Source organism: Thermobia domestica, chromosome 7 (assembly GCF_964235325.1).
Source record: "Thermobia domestica chromosome 7, izTheDome1.hap1.1, whole genome shotgun sequence".
NCBI classification, from domain to species: Eukaryota; Metazoa; Arthropoda; class Insecta; order Zygentoma; family Lepismatidae; genus Thermobia; species Thermobia domestica.
In genome coordinates, this window is record NC_137460.1 from 236,607,025 (window position 1) to 236,621,642 (window position 14,618).

At 35.9% G+C, this 14,618-nt stretch overlaps 1 protein-coding gene across 4 annotated transcripts in view; it reads right to left on the minus strand.

The window, feature by feature from the left end:
• The window catches only part of mahj (LisH and WD40 domain-containing protein mahjong), a 139,980-nt gene that overhangs the window by 81,327 nt on the left and 44,035 nt on the right, over nt 1-14,618 (minus strand). For all 4 annotated transcript variants that reach the window (XM_081766003.1, XM_081766005.1, XM_081766002.1 and 1 more), the window contains exon 8: nt 10,504-10,706. In XM_081766003.1, coding sequence (XP_081622129.1) covers nt 10,504-10,706 — 203 coding nt within the window. The remainder of the gene's footprint in view (nt 1-10,503; nt 10,707-14,618) is intronic.

The following is a 14,618-nucleotide window of genomic DNA, read 5'->3' on the forward strand; positions in this document are numbered from 1 at the left end:
GGTACTGTTAATATTAATTTCAAAGCTTTGTAGATTTACTAAATATTTTTTCTAGATTATTGCCAACGATTCATTCTAGCAAACTCAGTCCTTGACAGTGATCCGAATTCCTCTTCAGCGTTGACTGAAGAGAGTTCGTAGCAGAGATTAGTGTTATAAAAAAATGTACATTGAACACACTTGATTCACAGTTTATCCAGGAAAATTTAAAATAAATTGAGGAAATGTATCTGGTGCAAACAACATTACTGCATAAGATATCCTGTAAATTTAAACTGGATTTTTTTTTTTTCGAACACTCTCCTGAATTGCCCTTTGCTTGTTTTGTCTAAGCCTTAATTGCAAATTTTTCCTCAGTTGAAAGCTGGTCAATGTTTTTTGTAAGCTATTTACAGAAGTCATGGTATACAATTCATTCAGAATTTGTAGGTTATTTACAGAATTAAAGCACACACAATAAAATTAAACCTAATAATTAAAAACCAAAACAGCTGATACAAAATAGGTACTGGTATTTGAATTCCGAATATCACATATTCATAAATCAACACACACACACATGTGCGTAAAAGAAAAAACTACATTCCAAATCATCCGTCTTGCTTGTTACGCAATGCACAATGAACACAATATACTTCCACATGAGGCGAAACAATGCCTACCAATGTGATATGTTCTGGAAAGGAAACCTCTAAACCCGCCACCAGATGAAGGATCAGCATGTAACAGAAGCCAAAAAAATCAAAGAACATCAAAACAAACAGCACTGACAGTTCTACACCCAGAAATATTAACTGGGAGGGGTCCAAAGTAATCGAGGGAGGTCCAATACATCTACATAATATGGAACCTGTCTTATACTGCACCCGAAAAGACGATAAGTAATTCTTACTTACTGTCACCTATATTTTTAGAAAAAATGATAGAACGATTATTTTTATAAGAAAAGAAGAGTACATGATGAGCGTAAAATAAAATATTTAGCCTACATCAATCGTTTCTGTGTTGAAAAAGTATAGTTTATTAAGAAAGTCTACAAATGTTAGTCAAGTTTCGAAATTTTTGGGAGGTCCGGACCCGGTGGACCCCCTCGTGGCTACGCCCCTGAGCATTGCTAATTAGTCCCAAATTCAATGTGGCGTTCCCCATCATACAGTTTTATGTGGAAATTACCAAGAGTATAAAATATACTTATTTTATAAAAGAAATATGTTTATACTAAAATACTATCCACAGAAGTGGGGGGGGGGAGCGATTCTACATACTGACTTATTAATATTTGATTCACAAATTACTGTAAAAGAAGCCTTCATTATCAATATAAGCTAAGAATTAACTTGTAAATGTGGGTCTACTTTCATTTGTTTTCTCCTCTACTAGATATTTTCTTTCTTATTTTGTAATTTTGCAATCACTTTTTTTAATTGTCATTATATTGATTTGCTTCAGTATGGTCCCGTAATTTAAAAATATGAATGCATGAAAACAAATTCCATTTGTTAATTGCTAGTAAAAGAAAATTCAGAAATCTTATTTAGCGTGAAAAACATTCTCGTTCACTGGAAATCGTGCTGTGTTGCAGAAGCACTGCAACGACCAGTCCCTTTAACTTCTGAGATAGGGGAAAGGAGACTTAACATTTGCTCCAATTCCCGCACTGAAGGAATCTGGTCGTTGCATGCTCGCTGCAACACAATGTAAATTAGAGACTCTGTGACGGATTATTTTTCGCTTTTTAAAATGGATTAACGGAGCGGACAGTTACAGAAGTAAAAACTATGTTATTTAAAGTGTATATATGCAAGTATTAAAAAGTATTTTTTCTGTTCTTTACTACTATTGATAATAATATTTTTTTCTTGAAATACTTTGGTCGTTGCGCAACGCTGCAACACTAACATTAGCCGCCACTGACACACGGTGTTTCTTTACTACAAGCCTAACTGGCGGAGCTGGGGTCGAACCAAAGACCTCAATGCGCCAAAGGTAAGCGCTCTACCACTGAGCCATCACGGCTTCCAAAAGAAGTTGGGAACCGAAATGCCAAAATCCAGATTTTACAATTTACACTGTCATTGCAATACCAACAACAGCTAGAGCTCACTACTATGAAGTGCCACATGTTGCCATAAAATCCAGATGGTCTAAAACCATTATACTTTGGGAACTCCTGGCAGAATGGCTAGCCGTGAGGTTCAAACCTGGGTTGAAACAAATCAAGACTTTTTCAAATAATAATAATAATAATAATAATAATAATAATAATAATAATAATAATAATAATAATAATAATAATAATAATAATAATAATAATATTTAAAACGACCTTTTTGATTTAAGTCACTTCCAGTTGATTTTTTTCTAAAACGACATACAATTTAAATGATATCCCTTCTTTAACTAGTGAACTACAAGGGTTTCAGGTTTCTTTTCTTATGTAATATTAGAACAGAAAGGAAATCGGGCGTTTCCTGATATTTTTTTCGAAGGTGTTTCTCACACACGACTGTTACTCAGTAGTAGTACATTACTGTTCTTCCAAATATAGGAGTGAGATATCACAGTGATCCTCAGAATTCACTTCACAATAATTGAACGAAAAAAAGATAATTATAATAATCTTAGCACGTACTTCTTTCTAAGCACCTTAATCAGTAAAGATCCAAAGTAAAATATCCTATCATTTTGCAAAAATTTTCTATTGTGTTGCACAGCGAGTATATGTATATATCCCTCTTAATAGTTTATATATGTATATAAACTAAATACAATTTTTCATACTCTTATCATCAACTTTTTCATAATGAATATCATTACTTTTTACACTAAAATTGTACAATTAATCAAGTTAAACTTGCGTATGAATATAAATATTTGATTTCAAGTTATCTGCATACAATATTTCAAAAATAACACAATATGTAAGATTTTTTAGTACGGTATTACTAATCGAAAATGACTTTTCTTTTCACATATATTTTTAGTTTTCCTTACTATTTTTAGTATTAAGAACCAGCTGAAATCCCCACTCCTAGCACGGAAAGAATAAGTTTTATAGGAATCAGGAAATATATATTTCTGAGCTTTTGGTGTCTATGGTTATTTTAGCCCGTCATGTATGAGGGATGATGACCCTCGGAGATCACATTACCCGGGGAAGTGGGGAAAGAAGGATGGAAGCAGCATAGCACCTTTATTTTAGGTATCATTCCAGCATTTGCCTGGTGTGAATGACGAAAACTCAGATGAAACCTCACTCAGGATGCTTGGCCTGAAAAAGCTGTAAAAAAATCAATTTTCTGAGTGGAAGGTAAATGAAGAGTTCTCAACGAGTATCGTCATAGACGACGTTTCCGTATCATGACTCCACCCACTTTGTGAGCTACATTTAATGAAACGACGAACACTTGCTTTGTTGAATATACCAGGGTTGGCAAAAAGCATGGTTTTATTGACTTTTTTTTTTGGTTTAAACCAGGATTTTTTGGTTTAAATAATTTGCTTTCTGTATTTATATCACATATGGACAGAAATAAGATTGTTTCACTTTAGTGTTACTATGCAACGACCGAGTTATGCTGGAATGGGTCACATAACTTAAAGAGGAGTCCAAACCGTTTCTCGATTTACATCTAAAACAAATTGCCTTCCATTTGAACTGGAAACCGAGACTAATTTGGCCACAAATGCGATACGTCTGCCGACTCACTCACGAAGGACTCCTGATACGTTATACTGATCTTTACATACTTTTAATGTATTTGTCTAATTGTCAAGAGTCATTTGAGAAGGACAAAAAGATAAACAGTTACACAAGTGAAACCATTATACAGAATTACATATGGACAATTTCAAAATACTGCAGAGTACAGAAGAACTAATTAAGTCCCAGTTAGTTCACTACGACTTTTATTAGTCCAAGTTAAAGAAATACAACGACTTAATTTGCATATCAGTAAGAAAGGTGAATACAGAAAAGAATTATTTGAGTCCACTTTGGCTCTGACTCATTTATACATAAATAGATATCAAAGATACTTTTGATTTCAGTAAATGCCTCTCGAGGGGTTTGTGTGGACCCCCCCCCCCTTTAGAAAAGTACGGTTTTTCGATGTATTTTATCAATAGTAAACATTATTAAAATGAAACAATATTTAGAAATTTTCTTTGATTGCAATTGCATAACAATAACAAACTATAAAAAAATCGCAAAAAAATCATAAACTTATTAAAAAAAAAACAGTTGCTTTTGTAGTATAATCTCTTTGAGTAATGAATGGGGAATTTAGGTCTGAATAGAATACGAATAATGTGCGGGAGTGACACGCGATAACCCACAAATGTGTGTTCATCAAGATTTTACGAACACTTACACTTCTCCAAACATTTTTCGTTTTTTGATTTATTTATTTTTTTTTTTTTTTTAAACCAGCTGGTTTAAACCAGCCAACCCTGGAACATACTATTTCTAATGTTTATGAATTTTGTATTAAATATTTTGTAACGTACCCTTTTACCGGTACTTTACATTGTTATTGTTTTACCGGTATTTTACATTGTTATTTGTTGTGCTGTTGTTTTGTTAAATGGTCCCCATTTGGTATAGTCATGCCATTAGCTCGTATACATGTTTTATTTGTTTTCACGTGTTAGCTATTAATGTTAGTTGTTCAAATGTTTCTTTACTGTTAATACAAGTCACCGGATGGTGAGGTTATTCTATGACTGTCCACTATATTTACGTATAACTAATATCAATTACAAATGATTTAATAATATATCGGATTCTTCTAAATTTGCTAGGTAGATTCTATTAACACTGCAATAGTAAAATGCTTATTTACATAACACTCACCCATGACGTAACATAATTAGTCGTGTCGATCATCGGTCCTTTGCATTCAATTGTCTTATGCGTGTAGCATGCTGTGCAGCATGCTGGGAAACAGAGCCAAGATGGCGATAATCGGGTGAGAAGACATGAAAATGCACTGAATGCCGATTGGTGTTCTTCAAGTGAATGGACAGACACGACTAGGTGAGAATTATCAATATTCTGTTCTTAGTTTTATGAATTATGTGTTTCATTAAATATATTATATATATTAATACTTCACTAAGTTCTTAAATTTCAGGGAAGTAATAACATCAAAATATTAAGTTTTACAATATAAAAAAATATGGTGTAGTTGAGTTATGTAGTCGCCAGGTATTGCATGATGCTCAGCCATTTTTACTGTGCTACAAAATAGGCGACCCCCTTCGGTCATCCATGATAATTTAAAATTTAAATACGTAAAACGTACTTTTAGGACTCAACCTCATCAAAATTTGTGTTTTGATCCAACCTAGAGATAATTGGAATAAAAGAATTGGATGCCGAAGGCTAAATTAATCTTTAACAATTTCGGTAAACGGTCGCCTGATGAAACCGCCTATGGATGCTGAAAATAGTAGGTGTCGGGTGGTTTAAAGTTGGATATATAATCGTCATTTCTTCGAAGTGTGCAGTTTCCATTCCGTAACGAAAAGGCAGAATCCGGAGAAGTGAGGAGGATACAACCAACGTGTCATAAGGTAAAAACTTTCCTTACTTATTTATCCTGAACCGGGAACCATTCAGATTGATGACAGCAAGGGTACCAGTGGTGATATAAAACCTAAACTATTTGCAACTTAATGACAGTTTGTGAAATTTTTATTCGGTACATCAATAGTACGACAAACATGTGTAAATAAAATCTCGTGTTGTGCCACGCATTTAACAGGATTATCGTAATACTTCCATTAATATAATTATTAAGACTAATATCATTATTGAATTTTTAGTATGCATTCGGTAAAATAAACTTAGCTTCCGGTACAGATTTCGAACGTGATGTCCGTATGTAATTTCAAGGTTAGGTTAGTTATGCTCGACTTGTCGTTTTTCTTCCTTTTCCTTAAATATATTGATCCATAGAATAAAATGTCATGTTCACAGTATAATCAGGAAAGTGATAAATATTGATGTATTTTTTTTCTCTTCATATTCATTTGTATATATATCATATTCATTTATATTAAGAGTCAATGTAGTTTTTGTTATGTTAGAAAATGTGACCCAATGTCATAGAAACAAATTTAAGATATGCTACAAATATATGTTATGAAAGGATTCCTAAGGAGGAATAATAATTGTAATAATAATGTAGTATATAGAAGTGGAGATGACATGACATAAATGGGCACATATGCAGTACGTGACAGAAGTGCATGGAACATAATACTTCATTTATTTTTTTTTTCCTTCTTTATTTGTTCCTGACATTTTCCTGAATTTTGGATAAAAATAAATGGATCAATGAATAGTTAGAATTAATAGAATTGTTCCATTGGAGTGTAATACTCTAGGTTAACCTACCAAAGAAACTACTAACGATGTATCATCTATATGTTATTTTTTTTTCCTCTTTTCTTTCTTCTTTGTACTGGCAAGCTATGAATATGTAAATCACGTACAATTGTAACAATGTTGATTGGAAGTTATGTATTGACCGAATGTGAAAACTAAAGCAGTGCAAAGAGTCAAGCTTAATTTTGAAACAATAGTTCGAAATTTATAACCGTCTTCTTAAGCTGTAATTCCAGTTTTTCTTTTATTTCAATAAATGATAACTTGAACTTTAATGTATGATTCCATTTCAGTAAGTCATATTAAATACCTAGATTATAGGATAATAGTAACATAAAGTGCCAGCTGATGTCGAACATGTGCTAGATGGCACAGTTGCTAAGATCTCATTGACGGACTACCACTTGACAAGAACCTGCTATTGCGTTAGAAATTCCGTTGCGTATGTAAATTAGAAATCAATCCTCGTTCGTTGCTTTAACAGAAATTAGGTAATTACAAATTCGCTATACTCATCATAAATTTTATTTGTGTTAAATATTTTTTTTTTTAATCCAATCTAAGATTGTGCATGGTATCTTCTCATTTATTTTTATGACGTGAAAATTGAACGTTTCAATTTATTACGAGGATCAAAATAAATATTAACACAAAAACAACTCAAAGGTGAAAATAGTAGTAAACTTTAGGTATTCCTACAACCTGAAATAGTTTCCAATATTTCGGATGCATAAGCAAAAATCCATTTTCAAGGGCCTTAAAGCTTGTAACATCATATGCAATAAAATCTTCACACGGACATTTTAAATTTTTATTCGTATTTCTATTCAATGTAGAAGAAACAATTAGAAAGCAAAGAATGATAAAAAGAAATAGAAATCAAACCACAATGCACAATTAATAGAAAACTGGCTGTCACAGATATACACACATTTCATGCTTTACACGAAATGATAAAAAAAACTGGATGATTAGGCTGCAGTATATACTGTATATACAAACAAGCGAAACGACGTACTCTCGTTCTCATTAGTATGCGTAAGATTGTTTAAAATATCAACGGGAGATTTTCTTAAAGACAGAATTTAAAATAAAACGCACACCCATATATACTGGCCATCAAATTAAGCAACGAAGGCAAAATCTGCAATAAAAAGAAATAACGGAGGTGGGGGATGAAATGCAGTAAACATTGACGAATAATCGTGGAAAGATTGTGCGGAAGAACTCACAATCATGCTGCCCTCATACGACTTCGTAAAGTACTAAGTATTGGTGAGGACTACATGATCTCACAGAATTGTTGGCTGACTATGTGTCTGGCGACTATGGCAACGAGGCATCGTTTGCCGGATGAATTACGCTGGTGTGCCATCGGTAGATTGGAAGCAGGGCAGCGTCAGGCCGATCGTGCAGTGATCAGCAGGTTATGAAGAAAGTTCCAGAGAACGCAAAATGCTTCGAGAAGTTACAGTGGCGGTCAACCTATGTGATATCGGCCAAGATGATCGATATATCCGCTTGACAAGTTGAAGAAATAAGTCTGCAACAGCAATTCAAGTGCGTGTAGAGGCTGCTGTTGCCACTGGACGTCCTCTATCAACGAGTACAGTACGCATGTGACTTCAAGAAGGTATTTATATGCCAGAAGACCAGTGATGGTGTACCCCTTGCCCGGTGTCACAAGAGGCAGCGATTAAATTAGGCAAGAGCGTATGTAAAATGGACCCAGGAGCAGTGGCAGTCAGTTCTCTTTACTGATGAGTCTAGATTTTCTCTGGACAGTGATTCTCAACGTAGATTGGTCTGGCGAGAAACAGGAATCCGTTATTAACCATCCAATATTCTTCAAAGAGATAGATATGGTGGTGAAGGTATGCTTGTGTGGGGTGGCGTTTCGCTTGGAGGAAGTACTGATCTGTATATTCTTCGGCGTGACACAATGACAGCTCAGCGCTATAGGGATGATGTTCTGGATCATAAAGTTGTACCCTTCGTACGTGCTAGAGGTCCGGGATTCATTCTACAGGACGATACTGCTCGTCCCCATAGAGCACAACTGGTCGATCAGTACTTGGAGCAACACCATACGGACAGGCCATCGACGTTCGCAGACCTTAACCCGATCGAACACATGTGAGATGCTCTAGGGCGACGCATTGCAGCCTTGTACCCCTCCACAAACTCTCGAAGATCTTCAATGGGCTCTTCGTCAACAATGGACCCAGATACCAAATAAACTGGTACAAACACTTATCAACATGAGACGACGTTGTGAATCCTGTATTGCTATGTGTGATAATCATATCCCTTATTAGTGTCAGCAAACCATCCTTTTGCGGTTTCAGTGTTTCGTCGTTTCAGTGTCACTTACGTCAAGCATAATATTTTTTTTCCCTACGAGTGTACTTTCATTTGGTAGTTCTTGCTGTATGGCGTAAAATAGGAGCTTCTTTAATTTAGTAACGGTTTGTTCATCAGCATGCATTTACTTTCCTTATACACCCGAGTATCCATTAGTTGCTTTATGATGGCCAGTGTATATAGTAGCCAACAATTGGATAAATTATAGTGGCCAACAATGATTCCCACATAATTTTAATTTCCTTGGTGCAAATTTCAAAGAACTGAATAATATAAAATAACAATTAAATAAAAATAAATTATGAATAATAAAATGTAATAACAATAGTTTGTGGCTGCAAAGCAAGAGCAGATACGTTAGGGAATACCAAGATGGCGCCCAGCTCGTTAAGTACTGGAGAGTCATGCTCTTTTAATTATTTCAATTTTATTTTAGTAAACAATTTTACTTTTTGACATAATTTAGTTTGTTACAATCCTTATATTATTTTGCATGACTTTATTATGTCCGGTGCCTCTACCCCCCATTTATTTTTACAAAATAGTTCTAAAACAAATCTACTCAGAACAGGTTAATTCGTCTATGTTGGAACGGGCCATCTTACACAATTATATAAGTTATATCAAAACATGTAAAACAGAACTAGTGAAGTAGTCACCTGGGCCTTAAGGCTGTGATTTATATATATATATATATATATATATATATATATATATATATATATATATATATATATAATCGCCCGTAAGGGAGATAACTGGAACTGGATACGTTACATTGTAGTCAAAAATCGTTTGTATACCAACTGGTTCCGAATGTTGTTTCCCATCTAGCAAAATGTGATCAACATTTTTTTTCTTTCTTTTAGAAGTCATCGTTAAAATTTATCGATAATTTTACGACTATTTTACCACACTCTGCCTCAAAATGCAGGATTAACTGATGTACAAATTAATTTCGGCGAAATTTGATATGACGTATCAGATTTTGCATCCCTTACAGTCACAAAATAAAATGTACGAAATATAATAGTATCCTTTATTCAAAGGTGCAAACAGGTGTATGGAAAACAGTAAATATAATGAGATATATTAAAGACAGCAAAGACAATTATACAGGGTGTTTCAAAACAACACTGACAAAGTTACGGAGGTGATTCTTGATACCAAGATAAGACAAAAAAAGTATAGATTACCTGTGTGCACAAATGCTTCCTTTCGATGTTATAGGCTGCCGAAAACATGAATGAAAAAAAAAAAATTGACTTTAAAGGTTCATAGCTCCAAAACTATGCAACCTACCGTAGTCGGGTCAAGACTTCACTAAGGAACTAGTATGTATCCTATCCAAATTTCCATGTTTGGTTACCGAAATATAATTCGAAGTACTTACCAACTACCTCTATAAAAACTGTTGCAGAAGTACCACAGGATTCTGAACCATTTGGATAGGCCACATAGAATTTCTTAAGTGAAGTCATGAGCCGACAACGGTAGGTCCCATAGTTTTGGAGCTATGGATCTTTGAAGTTTGTTTTTTCAGGTTTTCGGCAGCCTATAGCTCCGAAAGGAAGCATTTGTGCACCCAGGTTAGTCTATACTTTTTGTCTTATGTTGGTGTCAGGAATCACCTCTCAAACGTTGTCCGTGTTGTTTTGAAATGTATTATGTTTATTACTAATTTATATTGATCTATATTTTCTACTTAAATACTACTTTTCTATTATTTTCCATAACTAACGTACCTCTTGGTATTCTCCCATCGGTGACAGATACCTCAGGATCATAATCTGCTGCGTAGCTAACGTTGGTGGATAGATCTGAACACTTCCTATGACATAGCTTTCCATTTCTGCCCACGAAGAGTTGCTGCAGTCTCCAGACGCATGTTTAGGTGACGTCATTTTATTGAATTTACTTACATCACTATCCACAGATAAATAAGTGTCTGAAGAAAACGAAAACAAAAGTCTTATATTCTTTTCGCTGCCTACTTTTACTAACAGACTTGTCCAAAATACACAGTATATTGAATTACGAAGCTTTTTTTTCTTTCTTTCTTTTAATATCATGAAATAACCATTGTTCTCACTGTTGCTACACTAACGTTAGGAAACTGTATTGTTAAACAACTATACTGTTTCCACTCTATATTTCAATTTTATATTTTCTTTAGAAGTGGCTGGATTTAGTTGATAACTGGACGGATGACCCCTTGTTAAATCTTATGCACAAAGAACTGCTTATATTTAATATATACTACGCAGTTAGCCTAAATGATTCATCGGGTTTCAAAGCACTGTTTAATAACATGTATACGACGTACAAAGACAGGTGATACATGAAAACATAGATAAACTTATCAAATTTAAAAAGCCCGCCTCGTGGCTCGTGTGCCCGCTAGACAAGTGTTACGAGAGTTCAGCGTGCATTTGTTGTAACAGTTGCAAACGGTAGGGTTTGAAATACAAAAGCTCTCGCAAAACATTCCATACTGTTTTCTGCGGAATGCACAGATCATGGCTTGCAGGAACGGTTCATTTTTGTGGGCTGCGCACAAAGCTCTGTCTCATACGCTCCACGATTTCCTCTTAGACTCGCGGTCGCCCCGTGCTTTTCCCTTTACACAGACAAGCAGTATCATGAAAACTGGAGAAACTAACGCAAAATGCTGTGGTAGTCAGCGCCACCACATCGTCCCAGGCTTCTGAAACGTCTCTGGATGGTTCCCAGTTTTCTCGCCAGGTGGCAGCGCAGAATCCGGCCAAGGGGACTGTATACATCAGAGTGAGGAGAGCCTTCTTCTTCACGTGGGACCCGAGTAGAGAACATCAACAGTGGCAGCAGCGGAAGGGTCGGAACCCGTACCGAGGGGGCACCGGAGACCAGGATCTGGGAATATGAAGTGCATGGAGTGAAACCAAGTGCGACGAGAATTATAGACTCAGTTATCTTTTGTGAAGTTCAATGGACAGCTGGATGTCATGATAAGTATCCTATCTACCTCATTATACCTGCACAGTCTGTATCCGATACTCATAAACATTTTTATAAAATATATAGGAAATCTTTAAACCTCGATTCTTATTTAAAAATACTATTGTATACCACCTCACCACTCCACGCGCCATCTGCGCAACTAAGGAATATGCACCCTCATATTTGCTCGAGCGTAAATGCGACGGTGACATACAGATTATGAGACTCAATGGAGTGTTTCCAGTTTCATTAGGAATGGTGGTTATTTTTTTTTAGACAAGTGTATACTTACGCCTGGTTTCGCGCGGAGTTTGCAGTACCTTGTTTGCGGGCCACGTTCTTTATTTTTTTGTTATGGTGAAAGATAAATTGTTTATTTTAATACCTGTAGGCCCACATCAATTTCCTAGTGGTACATGTATGGTCCACGTGGTTTGAGATCCGTAGTTTACATAGGCTCTGTCCCACTTTGTTTAAAAAAAAAAAAAAAAAAAAAAAAAAAAAGAGCATAGCTGTTGGGTAGACTGATCATTTTCGTGCCCGAGTGATATATTTATTTATTGTAAATCAGTACTGTACAGGTATGTCTTGTAATTTCAAATATTCTCTTTTGTGTTATTTTGTACGTATGTTATAGTTAAGTTTCATGCATGTAATGTTTAGATGTGGTTGCATTGTCTTATCACTAGTGTCATTGAGTGTTTAATTTCATGTACTTGCGCAGTGGACATATAAAAGGCAGAATGGAACCGGTAGACATTGAAGCTATTTTAAGGAGTATTAGGGAAGAAATTAATAGTTGTCGTAAAGATTTCAAGGACACTCTTAGTAAAGAATTAAGTAACATCAGAACGGAATTATCTGAGCGTGTGGGTGAAATCAATGAATCCGTGTCGAAAGTGCAAGGCGAATTAAAGCAAGAGGTAGCGCAATTAAGTACGAAGGTGGTAGATTTAAGTTCAGAACAGGAACGAATTACTCGTGAAGTATCTAGTATTCAAGTTACGGGAAGCAAACAGGCGCGTATTAATGCAGAACTGCAAAGTAAGATAGAAGATTTAAGCAAACGTTCTAGCAGTGAAATATAGATGTAGTTAGTAGGATAGATAACCTTTGTACTGAGCATAACCAACATCGTACCGCGATGAGAAAGGAAGTAGATGAAGTCTCCAAGAAACTAGAGAGTCAGAAAAGTGAAGTTATACAATACGTTAGTGCTAGCGTTCAGGACGTTGAGTCTCAGTTGGATAGCCTTTTGTTAGAGGTTAGAGACGTACGAAGAGATTTTATGACTAAAGTTGATGAATCCGTGGTAGAGATTGAATCTAGAACGAGCGAACGTGTTTCAGCTTTAGAGAACCAACTTTTACAATTATTAGCTAAAACAGATCAAGTTGTTAGAGAGAACGCAGCCGCTCACAATGATTACCCGCATGTTCTTTCGCGCCAACAGTTACCACAGGACCGAGTATTTGAACGTACTTTACATTCTTCGATTGGTGATGCTGTTGTTACGTTAAGTTCGAACACCGCTTCACAACCACAATCTCATTGTACAGTAAATTTTGGAAATGCGCCGAGTTGTGAAGTTAGGGAACACGCTCACGAAGTTTATAATAATTCATCAGACAATGAAGGTGATAACAATAGGCCGGCACGCACACTACGTTTGAAGTTAGCTGATATTAAGTTGTTGTCTAAATTTAACGGATCACCTTCAGACGTGCTTCCATCCTTGTTTTTACAGCGTTTTGAGCGGGAAATGAAACTGTTAGGTGTTCATCCCTCGGATTATCTTGATGTTGTAGAATTCGTACTCGAAGAAGACGCCTTAAAATGGTTCACTCTTAATAGGAACAAGTTCCGTGATTTTTGTGACTTTAGTGACACGCTCGTTAATCACTATCAGAACTCGTATGTAGTAGCTAATAAACTTACGATGTTACGCACGGAGAAATTCTCACCATCTAAGCACGGTTCAGTGGAGTCATTCATTGTTAATCGTTTCCAGCAAATAAAAGCACGCATAAAATTAATCAAGAGCATAACATGATCTCGCTATGTCTTACAGCACCATTAGGCATCAGATGTCTAATCCTTGTTTACTTTCATGTGCATTTCAGCTGGAATTCCCTGCCTTCGTGAGTTCGTCACCAAAAGTCTCACCGGAGGACCACATGTGGTAGTCAGCGCCACCACATCGTCCCAGGCTTCTGAAACGTCTCTGGATGGTTCCCAGTTTTCTCGCCAGGTGGATGTCATGATAAGTATCCTATCTACCTTAGTATACCTGCACAGTCTGTATCCGATACTTATAAATATTTTTATAAAATATATAGCAAATATTTAAACCTTGATTCTTATTTAAAAATAATATTGGATACCACCTCACCACTCCACGTGCCATCTGCGCAACTAAGGAATCTGCACCCTCACATTTACTCTAGCGTAAATGCGACGGTGACAATGCTCTGGTGACCAGGTGCAGCATTTTCGTATTTGCGTACGAATGCATACTGAACGCTCGTCACCGACGAACACCTCGCATATTCTAACACACGAAATCTCTTCTTCTACATTGCCGCCATCTTGCAGAGTGCCGTTACAGGCCTGCCATCTAGCGACCACGCGCACCACGAGGAGGGCTTTTTGAACTTAGTGAGTGTATCTATCTTTTCATGTATCACCTGTCTTTGTGTAATATAACCTCTTCACAATTACATAAAACCACTCCACATTATTACACTGTAAGCAACATTTTACTACCACACCTCTCATCATAAGAATCACTACTTAAAAGGGATATGTACAGTCAGCGACAAAAGTTCTTTCCGTCTGGTAACAGTAGTATGACTGGAACGTACAGAAAATCACATTCTTT